The sequence below is a fragment of the Chenopodium quinoa genome, unplaced genomic scaffold, assembly GCF_001683475.1.
Source record: "Chenopodium quinoa cultivar QQ74 unplaced genomic scaffold, ASM168347v1, whole genome shotgun sequence".
Lineage (NCBI taxonomy): Eukaryota > Viridiplantae > Streptophyta > Magnoliopsida > Caryophyllales > Amaranthaceae > Chenopodium > Chenopodium quinoa.
In genome coordinates, this window is record NW_018742630.1 from 417,150 (window position 1) to 438,940 (window position 21,791).

At 42.3% G+C, this 21,791-nt stretch overlaps 1 protein-coding gene across 7 annotated transcripts in view; it reads left to right on the forward strand.

The window, feature by feature from the left end:
* LOC110721782 (tRNA pseudouridine synthase A-like) overlaps positions 1–21,791 on the forward strand; it is a 55,278-nt gene that overhangs the window by 10,328 nt on the left and 23,159 nt on the right. For 4 of the 7 annotated variants that reach the window (XM_021900975.1, XM_021900972.1, XM_021900974.1 and 1 more), the window contains 3 exons: positions 7,238–7,444; positions 8,933–8,989; positions 11,706–11,783. In XM_021900975.1, the coding sequence (XP_021756667.1) occupies positions 7,238–7,444; positions 8,933–8,989; positions 11,706–11,783 (342 nt within the window). The remainder of the gene's footprint in view (positions 1–7,237; positions 7,445–8,932; positions 8,990–11,705; positions 11,784–21,791) is intronic. The other 3 variants (XM_021900976.1, XM_021900977.1, XM_021900978.1) reach the window with 3 other exon arrangements.

The window sequence follows — 21,791 nt, forward strand, 5'->3', positions numbered from 1 at the left end:
AATTGAATATTAAGTATGCAAACTTTTATTAAGTAGCCCTTGACTATTTATATCATTCAAAAGAAATATTTCTTAAGATTATCTGCATTCCAAGTTCGAGGCAACGGTTGGCCGTCTGGTGTTTCCAGACGGTAGGTACCGTCCCTGTCCTCTTCACAGATTCGGTAGGGTCCTTCCCAGTTGGGAGTTAGTTTGCCAGACTCATTAGCCCTTCCAACTGCTTCCATTTTTCTAAGTACAAAGTCCCCCACTTTGAGTGGACGCCTGTGTACTTTTTTGTTGTATGATCTAGTCATTCTCAGGCGGTAAATTTCATGGCGCAAGACAGCATTGCCCCTCCTTTCAGGAAGTGAGTCTAATGCTAGGCGCATGGCTTCCCAGTTTGCCTCTTCGTCATATAGCATTACTCGAAGAGTCGGCTCGTAGTGTTCTATTGGAAGAACAGCTTCCGCACCATAAGTTAGGAGGAATGGAGTTTCTCCAGTCGCCCCTTTTTCAGTCGTCCTAATGGCCCAGAGAACATGTGGTAATTCATCTGCCCATAGGCCGCCTGCTCGTTCAATCTTTTTCTTGAGACCGTCTGAGATGATTTTATTAAAGGCTTCTACCTGGTCGTTTGCTTGTGGACGGCCGACAGATGCAAAGTAGTGTGCAATTCCTTGGTCACCCAACCAGCTTTTGAGAACAGGTGTCTCAAATTGGGGACCATTATCAAAAACCATAGACATGGGAACCCCGAACCGAGTGATGACATTTTTCCAAATGAATGAAATTACATCCTTCGTCTTGATTCCCTTTACAGCCTCCGCCTCTACCCATTTAGTGAAGTAGTCGACGGCAACAAGTATGTACCTCCTTCCGCTTGTAGCAGGCGTATATGGACCCAGAATATCCATGCCCCACTTAGCAAACGGTAGTGGGCTATGAATGGTAGTGAGGTCAGTAGCCGGACGGTGAATTAGCTTGCCAAACCTTTGGCACTTGTCACATTTTTTCACCATCTCCATTGCATCTGCTTCTAAAGTAGGCCAAAAGTATCCCTGCCGCCTTGCCCGTTGAGCAAGCGTCCTACCGCCTATATGGGAAGCACAGTAACTAGAGTGAAGATCGTCTAGTATCTCTCGTCCCTTTTCTGGAGTAACACACTTTAAGAAGAGTTGAAGGTACCCCCTTTTGTGAAGTTCTCCCTTTATTATTTCAAAACTAGATGCTCGTTTTTTTAGTGCTGCCGCCTGTTGATGATCATCCGGCAGGGTACCGTTTGTCAGATATGCCCTGATTGGATCCATCCAGGTTGAGCTTCTGTCTAGGATTCCAATAGGGTCTTCCTCAATGCTTCTCCTCTCCATTACTTCCCAAAAAAACAGTTCGAGGAGTATCACAGGAGGCGGATGATGCTAATTTTGAAAGTGCATCCGCCTGGTTGTTTTCTGATCTCGGCACTTGGGTCAGATGGAAATCCTCAAGGGAGCCGACTGCTTGTTGGACCGCCTGTAAATACTTGATCATGGCCGGATGGGTTGCTTCGTATTCGCCATTGTACTGACTCACTATCAATTGTGAATCGGAACAGGCGTCTATTTTTCTTGCTCCTGCCGCCTTGCACATGCGGATTCCGGCTAGTAAAGCTTCATATTCTGCCTCATTGTTTGAGGCCTGAAAACTGAAGCGTAAAGCATACTCGTACCTGTCGCCCTCTGGCGACTGACATATGAATCCTGCTCCACAACCATTTGAAGTAGAGCTTCCATCCACATATACCTTCCAGACTTGGTCTGTAACTTGAGAGTCAGGAGGACGAGTCATCTCAACAATAAAGTCAGCAAAGGCTTGCCCCTTCACTGCTTTTCTAGGCTCGAAAGTAACTTCGAGGCTCTGTATTTCTATGGCCCATTTGATCATTCGGCCTGACGACTCCATGATGGTCAGTGGCCGCTTCATAGGTTGGTCTGTATACACGACGACTACATGTGCCAAAAAGTAGGGCTTCAATTTTTTAACAGCCATGAAGAGTGCAAGACCAAATTTCTCCACTAAGGGATACCTCAACTCGGCATTTTTCAGTACATGACTGACAAAGTAGACCGGGAGCTGACAGCCGTCTCTTTCAGCAAGGAGAACAGCGCTTAACGCATGATCAGAGACAGCCAGGTACATGTAGAGTACTTCTTTGGGCAAAGGGCTGACCAGCCTCGGCAAGGAATGCAAGTGAACCTTCAATTTCTGGAAGGCCGCCTCAGCATCCGGCCCCCATTCAAACCTTGCCTTTTTCTTAATTGCCTGGAAAAAGTATAGGCATTTGTCGCCTGATCGGCTTAGAAATCTTCCCAAGGTCGCCAGACAACCTGTTAACTTCTGAACCTCTCGGATGGTACGAGGCGACTGCATGTCGATGACCGCCTGCACCTTCTCAGGGTTCGCCTCTATTCCTCTCTGATTGATAAGGAATTCGAGAAATTTCCCAGACTCAACTCCAAAGACACATTTCTTGGGATTGAGCATGACATGGTGCCGCCTGAGTGTGGCGAAAGTTTCTCGGAGGTCCGACAGATGATCTTTCTGAAGTTTAGACTTGACAATTATATCATCAATATATGCCTCGACATTTCTCCCAATCTGATCAAAGAACACAGTGTTTATCATTCGCTGGAAAGTGGCCGGGGCATTCTTAAGACCAAATGGTATGACCGTGTAACAGTATAACCCCTGATCAGTGACGAAGGTCGTCTTCTCCTGATCTTTCTCCCATAAAGGAATTTGATGGAAACCAGAGTAGGCGTCCATAAAGCTCATCAAAGCATGGCCGGCTGTTGAGTCGACCAGGTTATCAATTTTAGGCAGAGGGTAACTGTCTTTGGGGCACGCCTTGTTTAAGTCTGTGTAGTCTACACACATTCGCCAGGTGCCATTCGACTTTTTAACAAGCACCACATTTGCAACCCAGTCTGGGAAGTAACATTGCCGAATGAACCCTGCATCAAGTAATTTTTTAACTTCGGCGGCTGCCGCCTGACTTCTTTCTTCGCCATGGTTCCGCTTCTTCTGCCGTACCGGCTTCTTTTTCGGATCCACGGCCAGTTTATGTACCGCCAGATCAGGACTAATGCCTGGCATTTCATGGACTTCGGAATGCAAAGATGTACTTGTATTCTTTCAATAGTTTGTGAAAGTCGTCACCCAGGTCCCTTAGAGCAGTCGTCCCAACCTTGATTGTTCTGTCAGGACGCGAGTCATCTAAGATCAGGTCCGTATGCTCACCAGTTGGCTGAGGGCGGAATTCATCCGACCGCTCCTCTGCCAATGATTGCTATTTTCTGTCTTTTCTTGCGGCCCCTGTCTGGGATGCCTTTCTCTTCTTGTCGCCTGCTTCTTGAACAGGCGCACTCTCCTTGACATTGTCAAGGTCTATTTTTCCACCGCTCGACATAGTGGCCATAACAGTGGGCTTGACATCCGAGAGATAGCACTCTCGGGCCATCCTCTGATCTCCCCTTAGGGACCCGACTGTTCCATTATCCCTCTCAAACTTGAGCAACATAAGAGATGGGATTATAACAGCCTTGGAATTATTCAGGGTTGGTCGTCCCAGAATCATGTTGTAGGCCGAGAGTTCTTCTAATACCAAGAACCGGACTACCATGTGTCGTCCTTCCACTTTTTCGCCCAGGGCGGATGGGTAAATCCACTCGTCCCACTGGGTGGACGACTCCTCCTCCAAACCCTACTAAAGGGTGGGATGCCGGATGTATGCAATCAGTCTGATATTTTAGTTTCGATAGACATTTGCTACTGATGAGATCTGAGGAGCTTCCGGTATCTATGAGGATTCGGCCAACTCTCTGGTTGGCCACTTTACATTCAATAACGATAGGGTCGTCATGCGGCCCTCTTACCCCTCCTAGATCTTCTTCAGTGATGACAATCTCAGGAAATGAATATTTGGAGGGCCGTTCTTGGTGAACGGAATTTACATCTAACCGTCTGATATTGTCTTTGTTTCCCCTAATAGTGGGGCCGCCTCCTGAGAAGCCGCCTGCAATGGTGTAGACGACTGCATCATCTGTATCGGAACTGTCGGCCTGTTGATTCTTTTTAGCCGACTGCTTTTTCGAGGAAGTGTTCCCCGTAGATTTCTTGACATAAGTGTCAAGATCACCTTGCTCAGCCAGGCGGTCCAGATACCCCATGAGACTGATGCATTCATTGGTGTGATGACCAACATCTTCATGATAATCACAGAATTTTTCTTGGTTCCGGTTGTTTGCAGAACCTTTCATGGGGACCGGCTTCTCAATTAAGATTCGTCCCTTGATTTCCTTTAGGATAAATTGGCTATCCTTGTTAAACGCATACTTTGGGGAGTATGGTTTGAATTCTTTTTTCTTCTTCTGGGACGGCTGTTTAGAGGAATCAGTTGCCTAGACCTCTTTTCTCTTCTCGTCTTTGTTTGACGACTGCTTCTGTCGTCCTTCTCTTTTGTCGGACCTTCTCCCGTCTGACTGTTTTACCGTACTACAAAGATCAGTCGCCTGTATATAGGCTTCCGCTTCAATCAAGGCCTCTTGAAGAGTCGCCACCCTCTTTCGGACCAAATCAAATTTGAAGGTCGACCCGTCTTTGAGACCTCTGAAAAAGTCAGTATAGGCTACTTCATCCAGTAACCCTTGAATCTGTATTCTCATCAGGTTAAACCGCCTGATGTAAGAACGAAGCCCCTCCTTCTCGCCCTGCTGAATTGTTCCTAAATCAAGGGTCGTCTTCTTCGCAGGGATGTTCATGGCGAAGTTGGAGGTGAATAAGTAAGCAAGCGTCTTGAAGTTATTTACACAACCAGTCGGCAGGTTGCCGAACCATTGTTGTGCTATTCCTTTGAGAGTCGTTGGGAAACACTTGCACCAAGTGGGATCATCCAACCCTTGAAGGTACTTCAGGTTGGTGAATGCCATCAGATGGTCTTCTGGGTTAGTAGTGCCGTCATAGGCGCCTACTAATACATTTTTCACTTTGGCCGGCTGAGCGGCTTCAGTAATTTCCTTGGAGAAGGCCGACGGCTGTTCACCAAGTCTAAGCAACCGTAGCTGCCAGTCCATAGGTTGGACATTTTTTGCTGCATGTCCACCAAACGGAGGTGGCTGTAAAAAATACTGTTGTTGCGGTACAAACGGTAAGTTTGGTACCGCCTGGTCGCTATGAAAGCCGGACTGACGGGAAGTGCCGCCTGACTGACTCTCATGATACGACTGAGTATGCCTCATCGAGGTATTTCGCAGACTGTCTTGGAAGTTTGAAGTAGAGGCCGACTCTGACAATCGGTCACTCTTCTTCTGTTCTAGCAGTAGCCGAGCGTCTGTGTATGTTTTCCTCGACCCGTCCGCCTGAATATGACGAACAGGTTTCCTATTTCCTGGAGTAGGAAAACGGTATTTTGTGAAATCAAGGGCAGGTGGCTCCCACTTCCTAGATTTAGGATGAGGGGTCGCCTCTCGCCCTTGAACTGGCTTCCACTTCCGTGAAGTGGAGGGTTTCTTAGCCGACTGCTCCTTGTCCAGAGCAGGCGGCTTCTTGTTGATCAACTCTTGAATTTCTCCCTTGAAGTCCCTCATGAAGGTCATGAGTTCGTTCCTTGTGATGGGAGCAGACCCATCAGTCGGCTGCTGCCGAACAGGCGGTGCGCCTGCTGGCTCGCTTCCTGTTTGAAGATGTTCTCGTTCCCTCCTTTCGGTATGACGGGTACGTCGGGCCCTTAGGGTCCTGTCTGAAGCTGTGTGAGCTTCAACTTCAAATTCATTCTCAGTATCGTGGTCCGACTGAACTAGAGGGTCGTCCAGGGGACGTCTCTCTTCAGGAGCCGGTACAAACGTGGATGCCATCTCAGAAGTACTCTCCCCACAGACGGCGCCAAAATGTTTCGGGGTTTTCTGATGTCCTGCGGGAGAGTTACAATTCCGAGACTGGAACCGGACGCCTGTACCTGCAAGACAAACGGATGCTCCGGATGATTGGAGATCCGCCTCCGACGGTCAAGTTAGTACTTGATTAAGGAGTAATTAATGCGGAAATTAAAGTGATTGGGTCTCTCTAGGTGAGAGAGTTTAATGTGCGTAATCTGCGTAATCTGCGTCCTCTCCCTTAATGAGGATTAAGGGAGGTATTTATAACCTCGGGAAACGTGCCAATCTAGGTTTAGGTTAACCTTGGGCTGATTGGGCTTCCCTCGGAAGTTGGGCCTAGGTGACCGGTTATCCCAGGTGTCATGGGAAGGACACGTGTCGTGTCGTAATTGGTCCATAGTGGACGGATCATTGCTTGACACGTGGCGGACTCCTATTGGCCCATGTGACGGACACATGGCGGAACCTGATTGGTCCACTTGTCAGATGGTGATTGGTGGGGAAAAATCCCTTAATCATGTCTTATCCTGGTTGGCTCATTTTGGGCGCTTCTAAGGTTGACACGTGTCACGACCTGATTGACCCTCATGTCTAGGGTATTTTTACTCTAAACAAGTGTTCCTTTTTTTTTTCCTCGTGTTCTTTATACATATATGTAATGTTCTTTACAGGTGCACCATGTGCCAGATGTACGATACCATATAAATTTCATACAAAACGGAGACAATAATCATAAAATTGGGCTGGTGTAACACAAATTCTTATATGTGTGGCCAGCCAACATGAGGGCTACTTCTTCAGTTTTATAGGGGTTATTTGGTTTGTGTTACAGGAGTTATTTCGTCAATGTTACAGGAGTTACTCACCCAGTATTACAAGAATTACTTAGTAAATATTACAGGGGTTAATTTATTGTTTTACAAGTAGCCAGATGTGGTCATCAACCGCACAAAAGATGGGCTAATCGCACACTGATACAATTAGTTTATTCAAAACAAAGAGAAAAAAACACTTTTTTAAACATGAAAATTTTGAAAATAAGGCAAAACCCAAACCCTTGAACGATACAAGTATGAGTGAGCGTTTCCAGAGGTAGCCAGATGTGGTCATCAGCTGCACACAAGACGGGCTAATCGCACACTGATGCAATTAGTTTATTTTTTACGTAGTATTTTTTTTTTGACAATTACAATTAGTTTATTCAAAACAAAGAGAAAAAGCACTTTTTTAAACATGAAAATTTTGAAAATAAAACCCAAACCCTTGAACGATACTAGTATGAGTGAGCGTTTCCAGAGGCTATTGGCAGCAGAACGATGAGCTCTGTCGACTGTGGTGCTATCCAGGGAGAATCAACGTCGTCGGATAACGGCGACCAACCTCAACGGCCGCCCAAAGTCCCTAGGATCGAAGAAGAAGAACAACAAGTTGAAAGCATGAAGCCACCAAAACCTGGATTACAGCGTTATCTTGTTGCTTTTGAATATATTGGCACCCATTTTTCCGGCTCTCAGCAACAACGCGATCAGAGAACTGCTGTTGGTGTTCTTCAGGTGTCTTTCTCTCCTTCCTCATTTCACTCTTTTATTTATTTATTTATTTATTTTTTTTGACAAAGTTTTCACTCTTTATATATATATATATAATTTTATTTTTAATTTTGTGAAGTTATAATGATTGATGGGATTTGCTGTATTGAGAATTCGATTGTGATGTTAAGCATATGCCCTTTATAAATTTTGCTAATGAGGCAACAAAGGTTGCCATTATGTGAACTTGAATTTGATATTCCTCCGTTGGTATTTGATTTGTACCACCAGTGACACACATAAAAAAAAAAAAATACATCCTCCGTTTCTATTTAGTTGACACGTTTGTTTAGTCACATTTGCCATTGCATAAATTCAACCATTAATATCTTTAACTACCAACAAGCAAAAATTTTTAACAGTTGATATTTTGAAAATATATATTGTGATGAATCTAACCAGATCCCACGTGACTATATTTTAATTACATATAAAGGACAAAATGCAGTCGGTCAAAGAAGAGTGTGTGAATAGTGTTTGAAGTCAAAATGTGTCAACAAATGGACAAATTTACTCAAAAAAATCTTATCACCGATAAGAAAAAAGTGTTAACTTGTTACAATTTAAGTTTTATTATAATATAATTTTATACGTTTGTTCACCTTTTCTAATCTTTTCTTCAAACAACATGCTAAAAAAGGTGTGTTGCAAGTATAAGATAACAAAGGAAGTATTAATTACTTTGTATATGAGATTAATCATATACTTCGTATTTGTTAATGAGACAACAAAGTCATTGCCAATAGGGAATACTCACAAGTAGTTGATAATATTTTTGCTTATCTATGAATTTGAATTTGAGGCTAATCTACAATCTTATTAAATTTTATGCAACACAATGGTTGTATTTATTCATAAATGGTTGTTGTAAATATATCTTTGCAAATTCAAGGTTTATGTTGGGATTTTTCTTAATTTTTTTAATATGGGATTTTTGCTTTTTTGTATTGTAATAGCCAATTTGGTAACCGTTCATAATATAGAAAATGAATTTGTATATAAATTTGAAAAGAAAATCAATGTTCATTCCCATGATCATTCAAGATGACATCAAAATTGTCTATTCTAAATCATGAAATTTCATTCCCACTTAATACCATCTTCCAAGTGGGAATGGAAAAACATGAACAATACACATGCTTGGGGGATGAGAATTTGAGATGTGTTCTTATGGAGATTATTGGCTGTTTTCCATACTAAATTACACTTAAAATTTAACTCCATGACCTCAATTTAGTACCGGCTACCAAAAGGGCCGAAGATATTTATCTTGTATTTTCTATAGAGGCAACAACGTAGTTGCAATGATTCTTAAGTGGTTGATGGTTTGCTTTTTTGTGAATTCAAGGTTTGTATTCAAAATTTTCTTAATTTGCTCACTAGGCAGCAACATTTATAGTTAATGTTTGTTTGATGAAACGTTTTTATATTTTTTTGTTGTGGTTTGTGCAGAATGCTTTTCAGAAATTTGTGGGGCAACCAGTTTCAATCTTTGGCTCTAGTAGAACAGTATGTTAATGTTCTATCGCCTTCTTCTCCTTTAATATGAAATGTGACAAATTATATGTGACACACTTTTAAGCTTAACCGCTAAGCTAAATGAAGTGAAGAATGAGCTGAAATGCATGTACCAAACTTCAGCTTTAATAATAGTGTTTACCTCATCTTGCTGTATGCTTGACAAGTTGATTAACACAATATTTCATTCAATCATGATTTATTCATTTTGGCTGACAGCAACATCAAATAAATCTACAGATGGTTATAAGCTTAAATTTGTGTCAGTCGGTCAGGTGTTGCTGTTTAAGCCTAAAAATGGCTCTTTCAAAATCAACTGACTAGATATGTTGGAGTTATGTGCCTTTTAAGTCAGACAAAAGAGAGGAACTATGCTATCTTAGGGGTGATGTGGAGCTCATCTAGTATGTAATCACTCACCTACGACCTCTCCTCTAAAGTATAAACTGGAGTATGCCCTTTCTTGGTTTAATTAGTTTCAGTTGGTCCCTCATGTGCACAACCTTGAAAGGTGTATGTTTAGGGCCTGTTCACTTGAGCTTGATTTTAGTTCAGTTCAGCTCCTAATTTCCTTCTCTCATATAATATTCATTTCAGCTCTATTCAGTTCAGGTAGGTCCCATTTCTAGTTTAGCTCTAATCACTTCAGCTCAATTAAGTAAATGTGAATAGGCCCTTAGTTGAGGTATATGGGGCGAGGTATTGCAGGAGTACTTTGCTCATATTAAGTAGCCATTTTTCCCAGGTTTTGAGATTCTCAGCCGCGATAGCGCAGCCAGAAGCCCACTCAACTCCTAATTACATACATGTCTATTTACCTATTTCTCAGTGACATTGTGAGCATAGCCCTTTGTCCTTTTTTTCCTGTAGCACATGCTATGCTAGTCTCTTTGTTTCTCCTCTCTTCTGAGTAGAAACTAGAAAGTGTAGAAACTTTGGAATTATGGTTTATAGAGGCTTGGGATTTGTTGGGAATTCAGTTCCCACATTTCCAGCACTTGGGTTGGATTGAGCACCGCAAGTGTAAACTGGCAGCTTGGCAGCCTGCCTGAAGGATTTAGAATGGCCCATAGTCAAGTTAGATTTGACTGCTTTGATTACTCCATTCTACAGTCCACCAATCCCATTCTTTCCTCAACCCTACTAGCTAAGTCCTTGAATTGCAATACACTCTAACCTCACCGCAAAAATAACAGGAATGCACTAGAAGTTCTTAAAGAAAGATTGGGACTTTATGTTTAGATATAGCAAAACACAATACAAGGTAGTAGCTTTGAGAGACTACATCTTTCCCAAGATACCAGATTACACTTTTTATTTTATTTTTTTCCTTGAATGCCATTCTCACTAGCTACATTTCCCTTTTACATTGTAGTCCACAATCTTGTAATGGCATAGGTAATAAGTGTAGGTGGTCTGTCTTGATTTGTTGCAGTTAAGCTTACAAATGTTGCCTGAAGAATTAAGGTCCATATAGGTGATTTCTCCTTAACCCTCTTTTAAATTTATGACTAGTGTGTGGCCTTGTACTTTTTTAGTTTGAAATCGTGTTTGACTTTTAATTTTTCCTTAGTGTTCTGAAAATTATCTTGAAAGTTTCTTATCTTGAAAAAAGATTTTAAATTGACTGATTCGGTGTATCTTTTTGAGCAATTTTGTTCTATATTATTTTTCAGCTGTTTGTATTAGGAGAACCATGTTCAATAGTATGTTATGATATAAAGATATTCAACAATGATAATTTAACCGAAAAATAAAATTATTACTTCCTATATTTCATCGAATAATATAAAAATACAATTTCCAAAATTAAAGGTGCTACAATGCTATGATCATTTCATAAAGGAAACAAAATATTACAATTAGGCACTTAGGCACTCATCATATGTGAGTTAACTATACTTTTGTTTGGTATGAAATCATAGTAATGAATGGCTAGATGGTATACTTGTAATGTAACACTTGTTGGTCTCATGTTCAAGCCTTAGTATAAGCATTTTTTGGTTGGTTATTACATCTAATATATGTTATACTTGTCCAGGTGATGTGGCATGTTTATAGTGTTTGAAACGAATGACACGTGACACACAGTATTAGGAGTGCTTTTTAATATATCAGTATAGATTTGTTATAACAATTTCTCCTTGAGTTACGATTATTAATTTTATATAAGTTTTTTTTTGTTTTATTTTTTATTTATTTATTTTTTTGAGTCAAGGCTAATTTAGTCGACCTAATAAAGTGGGAACTTCAAGCCCTCCTTTTTAGCTGTAGTTGAAACAATCTAGAGTGAAGGCCTATAAGTTGGGGAAGATTAGAAGTGGAAGCTATCATATAAGGCCTATAAGTAATTATCTCTTATCTCAAATCAACACCGAGGGACTCTTTTTATCAAGTGCTATGCAAAAACTCTTTCTCACCATGGAAATTTATGTTAATTATTTAAGATTCAGTGTGCATTCACAATTTGCAATTTATGGTCCTGCAAAGGTATCAGCAGGGTATAGCAGCTAATTATGTAAAATAACATCTTGATTAATTATTTGTTTATCTATGCTTATGATAATTATCTTCTTATTTTGTGAAGAAGGATAATTTGGTGGATAGTATTGTAGATTTTATGCGTTCATTTGCTTATTCCACATAAAAAACTTAAGGAATAAGTCAAAGTAAAAGGGGAGTTTATAATTATGTTCCCGTTATGCAGGATGCTGGAGTTCATGCCTTGTCAAATGTATGTCATGTAGATGTTGAACGTACTAGTAAGAGGAAGCCAGGTGAAGTGGTAATACTGACTTGTTAATTTATTTCGTACATACGCTCTCTATATATTTATCTATGTAAAGTCTTCCCAAACTTGTAATTTGTTTTTATTTGCTTGATTTTCCTCTCTTTTATCCCCCCTTACTACTTGTTCATTAAAATTTCTCAATATTATTTTTATGATTAACTTTTGGGTTTTAATTTTACATGGCCTTTTCTTTTTCTTACTATATATATATATATATATATATATATATATATATATATATATATATATATTTTGTGGTTAGTTCCTTATTGTTTTGGGGTTTTTTGTACGTACCCGAATGGAGGGCGTGTACGTCCCTCGGGAGACAGATTTGCAATGCAACACTCGAGCGGCCCGATCACCTGCAAAACAACGAACCCCGGGGAGGGCCGAAGGTCCGCCTCCGACGATCAAGTTAGTGACCAAAATAATGTATTTTAGAGAGAGAAAGTAGAGAGAAGGGAGAGTAAATGTGGGGGGCATTGCCCTTAGAGAGAGAATTGGATCCCTTAAAACTGATGTAATGATCAGTATTTATAGAGCATTGGGATATATGCCTCACTGTTTTACGGTTTCCCACTGTTTTACGGTTTAGATTGGCTTCCCACTGTTTTACGGTTTCTAGGGTTGTGGGCTTAAAGCCCATTTTCACCCTTCTATCATTGAGTGACACATGTTATGCTCTAATTGGCTCATTGAGCGCTGAGCTTGTGGACATGTCGCAGTGGCATTGGTCCACATATAGGGGGTATTTTTCCCCCAAACATTAGCCCCTCGGAAGGGGTAATTTCTCTTTCAAGAGGAATTACTCCTTTCGAAATCAAGGCTTTATTTTCCGCTTGTTCAAAAGCTCTACAGGCGGCATATGTCTAGTTTAATAAAAGAGAGATTTGATTAACTTGGAAAATTTGATACCTTAAAGGGTATGATATTTTCTAAGTTAATCAATCATAATAATGATTGCCGCCTGAACTAGACAAGATGACGACTTTTATTTCTTTTAGCTCCACTATGGTGGTCATATGACCTTTGGGTGACTTGGAATATTTTTGAGACTTTTGACATCCCATAAGGAAGGAGGTGAATGGCCGCCTGGGGTAGGAGGCAAATGGCCGCCTGACTCTTCATAGGACAGGAGGCAAATGCCGCCAGAGGACAAGAGGCAAATGGCCTCCTGACTCTTCATAGGGCAGGAGGCAAATGCTGCCTGGGGGCAGGAGGCAAATGGCCGCCTGACTCTTCATAGGGCAGGAGGCAAATGCCGCCTGGGGTGTTTGTAATCTAATTATACTTTCAATGTCCTTCTACCCCATTGGGAGGACTTGTATAATTTCGGAAGGTAATCTAGGTTAGAACTTCGGTCGGTCACCGGTTGATGTCTTTTGGTCATCCGGTTCTCGAAGACTTGGTCGTTCTTTAGATTACCCAGGTTAGGCGGCTATGAGTTGACCAATGAGGTCGTTCAATTTTTTGCCGCCTGCATGTGTACGTAAAGCAAACGATAAGAGTGCTTTCTGCGACGATTGCACCCGGAGGGGTGTCGCCGGACGCCATATTTCACATTGGAGCAGACGAATTTACCAAAATGTATAACCATCCGGCCATTGGCCTCATGTCTTTTTCAAGACAGTTGTATAGCCATTGCACAACTCTTTTTTCCCCAATGGGAGAGTCTATGCAATTTCGGAATGAAAAGCCTAAGTAAGAACTTCGGTCGGTCACCGATTGATGTCTTAGGACATCCGGTGTTCCGAAAACTTAGTCGTTCTTTAGACTGTTTTGGTCACACGGCTATGAGTTGACCAATTTGGTCGTTTTGCTGTCTGCATAGGTACGTAGAGCAAGGAAGTAGGCTGCTCTCTGCGACGATCGCACCCGGAGGGGTGTCGCCGGACGCCATTGTCCATGTTGGGACAGACGATTTTTGAAAAAAGCAACCATCCGGTCATTGGCCTCTGGTCGAGACCGGCTGTATAGCCACTAAGCGGTTTTGTGCCTAGTTTAGTTATCTGGCCATTGGCCGCATGTCACTCGGACGTTGAATTCGCTACTAAGTTTCAAACTTAGTTTATTATCCGGCCATTGGCCTCACGTCACTTGGACGTTAGTTTAGCTACTAAGTTTCAAACTTAGTTTATTATCCGGCCATTGGCCTCATGTCACTTGGACGTTTGTTTAGCTACTAAGTTTCAAACTTAGTTTATTATCCGGCCATTGGCCTCACGTCACTTGGACGTTAGTTTAGCTACTAAGTTTTTTAACTTAGTTTATTGAATTAATGAATCAATATATTCAATAATAATAATAATAATAATAATAATAACTCATTATAATTATTATTACAAGAGAATAAATCAGTAATTATTATATTGTTACCTCAAACATTCAATGATTGGCGTGGCTTTGATTTGCTTTAAAAGCTTAAGAATGGGAGCCGGAGATATCACAAGCTCCTTGTTGTATTGCCATGCGACATTTGTCATTGTTAGAGGACAAAGCAGCCACGCAACAATATTTAATTGGAGAACAAAGCAGCCACTATAGCCGGTCCTAATTGAGGCACAAAGCAGCCCACAGCCGGGAGGGATAGATGAGAAAAGTATCCCCTTCCGCACATATAGCCGCCCTTGGTTAAAGAACAAAGCAGCCATGGCAGCCGGATTTAATTGAAGCAGGAAAAAGCTCCACAACCGGGCTTAATCAAGGTAGGTAGCAGCCCCTACGGCTGAGTTAGTTCATGAGCAAAGATGCCCTTGCCGCCTGACTGAATTGATGAGCAAAGCTGCCTTTGCAACTGGACTTATTTTGTGAACAAAGTAGCCCTGCAGCTGGACTTAATTGAATAACAAAGAAGCCCCTACAGCCGACTGACATTTCAAGCCGTTTGAGTGATTCTATAACAAATAACCGGGCTTGGGAAGTGAATTTGCTCATTGATTACACAGACAACAATTTTTGTTGTTTGTACAAGAGCTCATCCCCTGCATTTGGATGAGTATGCCTGGTATGGCACGCGGATATTCTCATGAGGTGAGTTAGCATACTCATCACGTGTCGATTGACCCCTTTGATAATATATTCATTCAAATATAATTGCTTCTTGGTATAAGATCAACATGGAGGAGCTTTAGCTTAATCATAAGATAGCGCTTGCATGGGTTTTGATGCCGCCTGACTTGTGTCATAGCAGCTTGAGGCCAAGAAATCAAGTTTACTAATAACTTCTTTCTGATTGTCTTTCCAACTAACCAAGTTGGCAATATCAAAATTTTTTTTTTTTTTTTTTCAACTAACCAAGTTGGCAATTTTTTTTTTTTTTTTTTTTTTTTTTGTGTAATCATAATAATGATTGCAATTTTGCATGAAACCAACTAACTTCTCGCAATTAAGTTGCTTCATGAGTGGTACAGTCGGTAAAGAAGACCGATCTTGAATGAAAATGCGACCAGAGACAGCCCCTACATACGGTTATGGGTGATTAGCAGACAATCGAGCTCTCTTGTAAGATCACATCACAGCCAGCTTTGAGGTTGAATAGAGCAGCCATGGCAGCCAGCTTTGAGGTTGTTCAAAGCAACCCCTACAGCCGGGTTTAATTGGCTACAACCCAGGCGGTATGGAGTGCAAAAATTATTAAATGATTAAATGATTGATTACGACCCAGCCGGCTTGGAGTAAGTTCGAGCTCAATGAGCCATTGCTGCAGCCAGAATAGGTTGGTTACAATCGAATGTCACAACCGCTTAATTTGATAAATATAGCTGCCACGCATCCGGACTTAACGAAGAACAAATCATCAGCTTGAGTATGAACCAAGCAGCCCCTACAGTAGGCTTAATTGTCAAGCAATGATGCCCAATGCCGCCTGCAGTGCAACTGTGCTGAGCTGACTTGCTGTGTACACTATTAGAGAAAAATGATGGCAGCCGGCATAAGATCCGTCTCCGTTGTTGCTTTCAACATCATCATTTCCCGACTGGGAGGAGCTTGGTATTTAACCGTTTGGGTGAATGTAAGCCAACATTTTTTAAACTTCATATTGACAGACGGCCATGGAAGGCCAAGTAACTAAGCTCTAGTAATCAAGTTGCTTCCAAAGTACATAGACGACATGATAGTGCCAAGCAGCCGCTAGCTCATCTTACGCTGGGTAAGAAGGCTGAGGTTCCATGGTAATTTAACCATGTTAAAGCCGCTTGAATATAGAGCTGGTGCTTTCCGCTTCACATTTGTACATATGGTTGCCGCCTCACTCACTATATTGTACAAAATATAGATATTGTCGTTTTGTGCCCTCAAATGCAGCTTTGCCGTCTCAAGAAAACTTCAAGCAATTGAGGTTCTTCAATGATGATACAACCGGTATTGAGGACCGACTCACTACCTTTGCTCACCCTCAAATTTTTGGGTCAAAGTATGAACATAGACAACCCCTACATCCGGCTTTATTGACGAGGAAAGCTGCCTATCAGCCGGGGTAAATTGATGAGCAAGGATGCCCTTTATTGACGAGCAATTGAGCCTTGTCAACCAGGATAAATTGGTAAGGAATCCTGCTTCAGCCGGCTTTTGTGACGAGCAAAGATGCCACTACAGCCGGGGCAACTTGCGAGGGAAGCTGCTCATACAACCGGAATTAATTGATGAGCATTTGAGCCCGGAAGCCGCTTAACCGAGGCAGGAAATAGCCCCTTTTGCCGGCTTGTTAGGATGAACAAAGCAGACTCGCAGCCGGGCCATGATTGAGGAACAAAGCTGCCTCTCAGCTGGGCTTGGTTAAGGCCAAAAGAAACCACACAGTCGAGCTTGATTGAGGCAAGAAGCAAGTCATCATCCGGGCTTAATAAGCCAATGACATAGCCGGTTTTAATGAAGAACAATGCAACCGTTTGCCGTTTGAGTAAGCTCATAATAATTTTTTTACATCATAATAATGATGAATATAGTATCATTGCAGCCATGGCAACCGTTTAATTGAGACACCGTTCATGGCTCTTACCGGCTGCCACCATTGATAATGACCACCAGTTGATACTATTGGAGCAATGCTACCTCATGCCGCCTACATTACATAATGACCATGGTTGTAAGTCGACATTTTTGCCGCTTGTATATGTTAACGCAAGCAAAGAAATAGGCCGTTTGTGTATGAAAACACAAGAAAAAGGCTTGGCCGCTTGTGTATGTTAACACAAGAAAATAGTATAGCTTGGCCGCTTGTGTATGTTAATAGAAGAAAATAGCTTGGCCGCTTAGTTATTGCTAACATGGAGCTCACAAATTCCCTCAAATAGAGAAATGCCGCTTATGTTAATAGGGAGAAGCTTATTAATGAAATAGAGTAGCTTGATATATAGTGCCGACTATCCTAATGCGAGCAAAACCAACTGTCACTTGCATAGTGTCGGCCACCATAGTAAAAAGCAAGGCAGCTGCTCAATTTTAAAAATGAAAATGATGGAATATCTTACTCCACTAGTTAATGAGCTAGTGAACTTTAGTGAATAAAATGAATGAACTGTTTAGCTGTAAAAAAACATGGAAGCTAATTATGGAATTGAATGTCACTTGCCGCATGTCCTTCCACTAATTACAAGACTTTACTCATAAAAATTTATTGTATTATATTATGTATAATACAATTAGTAAGATTCATATACATATATATATTTGTTAAAATATATGATGTTGATAGTATCAAATTATCAAATATGAATAGCATGCGGCTGCCGGCTGTATGCATCCGGTTGGGTGGCCTGAGCATGCGGTCGACTCATTAAATAAGTCGGATTGAAATAGTGGACTTGGCCAATTTAGCCATCTCACCCCTAATAAAACTTAGATTAAACGGCATTGCCCTTTAACCTTCAAAAATGCATGACTTAGTCTGATAGGCCATTTTGACTCTCGACATTCAGCCTCACGACGCCTGATTGTACTTGACATCCGGCCTCATGACGCCTGGTGCCTCCCAAAGGAGGCCTTCCTCTTGAGTCGGTGATCCACTACTGTTGTGCCATTACAGATGTGTCTCCCCACAGACGGCGCCAAATGTTTTGGGGTTTTTTGTACGTACCCGAATGGAGGGCGTGTACGTCCCTCGGGAGACAGATCTGCAATGCAACACTCGAGCGGCCCGATCACCAGCCCAACGGACCTCGGGGAGGGCCGAAGGTCCGCCTCCGACGATCAAGTCAGTGACCGAAATAATGTATTTTAGAGAGAGAAAGTAGAGAGAAGGGAGAGTAAATGTGGGGGGCATTGCCCTTGGAGAGAGAATTGGATCCCTTAAAACTGATGATCAGTATTTATAGAGCATTGGGATATGTGCCTCTTAGGTTATTTAACCTAAGAAGATTGGCTTCCCACTGTTTTACGGTTTTTAGGGTTGTGGGCTTAAAGCCCATTTTCACCCTTCTATCATTGAGTGACACATGTCATGCTCTAATTGGCTCATTGAGCGCTGAGCTTGTGGACACATGTCGTAGTGGCATTGGTCCATATATAGGGGGTATTTTTCCCCTAAACACTTATGATAATTCATTTTAGTCAACCCCAGATCATTTTTTTGTGGTTATTTCTTTATGTAACTCATGATAGTTCCTTATGACTAAGGAGGCTATATGTCAATGTGATTTCAGCATACATCAATGCTGGTTTCTTCTTTATGCAAATCTCCTTAAATATGTAGATGTATATTAAGATTGCAAAGTTTGACATGCTTAGGTTGCAGAAATCGTTTCCACCACCAACCTTTTATTTCCCTAAGGCATGTGGATGGGGGAAGAGAGTGACTTTGAAATTAATTTTTCTATAATGACATTGAATTTATAAATTTCACGGTTATTTAATCAAATGCCCCTGAGCTATTTTTTTATTCACCATATCCCCATGAAAATTTTCAAATTCACCGTATACACTTTGAGTTACACAAAAATGTCACAAAATTTCCAAATAACCAACAGACGTTAACTTCGTTAGTCATTAAAGGGTAAATTTGCCACTTGGCAACCTGTGATTGCCTAACATTTATATTCATTAAATTTTAGGAAATTTTGTCAGAAAAAAACCATTTATAACAACTATTTTGTTGAAAAAACCTTATAAAATTTTTTTGGCAAGAAGAAACCAGATTGTAAAATATTTTTGTTGAAGACAACCTGAGATCTCTAATCACTCATTTAACCACTAATTTACCCTTAATTCTTTCAATTAGTCATAATTTTTACCAACTATTTAATAATTAAATTGATATATAAATTAAAAAAAACCACCCTCACCACCACTTGTCAACCACCCTCCCCCTCCCATGGAAGCAACCCCTTCCCGACCTCCCCTATCCCTAGCCGCCGCCTGGAACCCCTTACCCCCGCCGAACCGACCCCCTCCCTTTCTCCTTTACCCTCGCTGACCACACTCCTCCGGAACAGTGAATTCACCATTCTTCTAATTACTCTCTCTCTCTCTCTCTCTCTCTCTCTCTCTCTCCTCTTCTTCCCCAATTCACCATTTTCTATCTCGTCTTCTTCCCAATGCAACATTGTTCGACCGTTGAAGTTGACGATTATGTTCGTCTCATTCTCTTTCCTTCACTTCTTCCTATCTTCCTTCCGTTATCGAATTCGGCGGCGCTTTTTTCCAGCAGATTTTCTCTGTCCTCCGGTTAGGGTTAGGGTGGATCTTTGGGTTGTAGTTATGGCAAAAGGTAGTATTGGCGGGTGGTTCTGCGGAGGAGGGTGGTCGGCGAGGGTCAAGGGGAAAGGAAGGGGGTAGGTTTGGCGGGGGTGAGGGGTTCCAGGCGGCGGCTGGGGATGGTGGAGGTTAGGAGGGGGTTGCTAACATGGGAGGGGGAGAAGGAGAGGGTGGTTGACTGGTGGTGGTAAGGGTGGTTTTGTTTTTGGTTTTGTTTTTTAATTTATAAATCAACTTAATTATTAAATAGTTAGTGAAAGATGTGACTAATTAGAAGAATTAAGGGGAAGTTAGTGGTTAATTGAGTGATTAGAGATCTTAGGTTGTTTTCCAACAAAAATATTTTACAATGTGGTTTCTCCTTGACAAAAATTTTTTATAAGATTTTTCCCAACAAAATAGTTGTTATATATGGTTTTTTCCTGAAAAAATTTCCTAAATTTTAATATAATTATTTTATTAATTATCAAAAATAAAAAAAAACCCCACCCACCACAGCCGAGCACCGCCACCACCTTGTCCCCGCCAGTCCACCACGTCTCGCCGGCGCGCGGATGTCGACTAAACCCCCGTGACGGCACTAGCCCAAACCTTGAACCACCAACTCCCTAGTCCTAAACCTCTCTCCCTAAAAAACCCCTTCCCTCCCCACTGCCGCCTAAACTCCCATTCCCTTGTTGGCGAGCCAAAACCGCCGCTCCCCCTGCTATCCTCAACCACCACTATCTCCACCCCTGAACCATCACTCGAAAGCCCAAAATAAAAAAAAAACCCAAATTCAAAACCCTAGATTTTGATTTTAAGGGTTTTGAATTTGGCGTTTTAGGGTTTCGAGGTGGTGGCTTTTAGCTAAGGTGGCAGCGGCGACATGGGGGAGGGAACTTGGATTGCCGGCGAAGGGGTATTGTGGTGGTTGCCTGTTGTTCGACTTTGGTGGAAAGGTTGGGGAGGGGTTTTTACGGTTTAAGAGGAGGGAGGGGATATGGTGGCTAAGGGAAATGGGCGGGCATTGGTAGAGGAATGGCATCGCTGGCGCGGTGAGGAGTGGGTGTAGGCGCCGTCTATAGTAGGTGGCTGGGTGGCGGTGGTAGCTAAGGTGGCTACCTGGTGGGGGTTAGTGGCGGTGGTCCACGTGTTGTTTTGGGTGTTTTTGTCCCTCGGGAGAGTTACAACACTAAGACTGATCTGGCGTGAGCTGTACCTGCAAAACAAACGGAGACACCTGTTGGGTGGTGCTCTGCCTCCGACGCACAAGTTAGTGACTTGTAGAGAAAGGAAAAGATGCGGAAATTTAGGTGGGTATCTGCTCGGATTCCAAGCTCAGATGTCTCTATCACAGGGACTGTTTGTAATAAATGGTAAAAACCTGCCCTCCAAAAGAGGGACATCTCCCTATTTATAGGGTCTTTGGGATTTGCGCCCCTGATTAGGTCACTGAACCCTAATCATTGGTGGGCTGCGCCGCTTTGCGGCTTTCTCGGGATTTGGGCCTGAAGGCCGCCTTTTTTCCCTTAATTTCTGGAGTGACACGTGTCAGGCGTAGATTGGTCCACTTTGGGCCAACCTGAAGCTGACACGTGTCGTCCTTTGGTTGGACCACGTGGCGGGGTAAAATTACCCTAAACATTTGCCCCTCACAGATGTGACGTGGCACGCCACGTGGCATCTGTGCCATGTGTCACACTCCGATTGGTGGTAATTTTACCATAAAGAAGTAACCGTTCACCTTCCGAGTAAATTACGGGAATGCCCCTGTATTTACCCTCTATAAATAGCCGTTCACCCTCATCATTTGGTACGTTTACAAAAAATTTTCTAGAGAAAGAACTTTGAGAGAGCAGAAGTCGTCCGTTTGAGTCAGGCGCAAGCAAGGAAGCTCGTACTCCATCAACCCAGCCGGACCCGTCCGTTTCAGATATCAAATCCAAAGGTACCATCTCTGCCTCTCTCAGCTCTTTTTCTTGTTTCACCGCTTGTACATATTTCTTGCAATAAATGGATGCATCACCAACACACACGGCACAACCTAGGTTAGAGTCCAGCCGGTCACCTGGGACGGCTGAGTCTAGGACTGGGAGTGCCGTCTCGGGGTGTTGGGATCACCCTTTGCCTTGGATTCCGACCATTTATGTGTCTGTGCAGGACATAATGGCTCGGACTATGCAGACGGCCACCGATCCGAACTACAGAAGCGAAGGCTCAGGCCTGAGGGAGAAACGTCAGGGAGGGAGACCAGACGGCTCTGGAGAGATCCCCTCCGCGCGCCCCTTCAACTCCCGCTGATTCCTTTTTGGAAGAGTGCGACCAAGG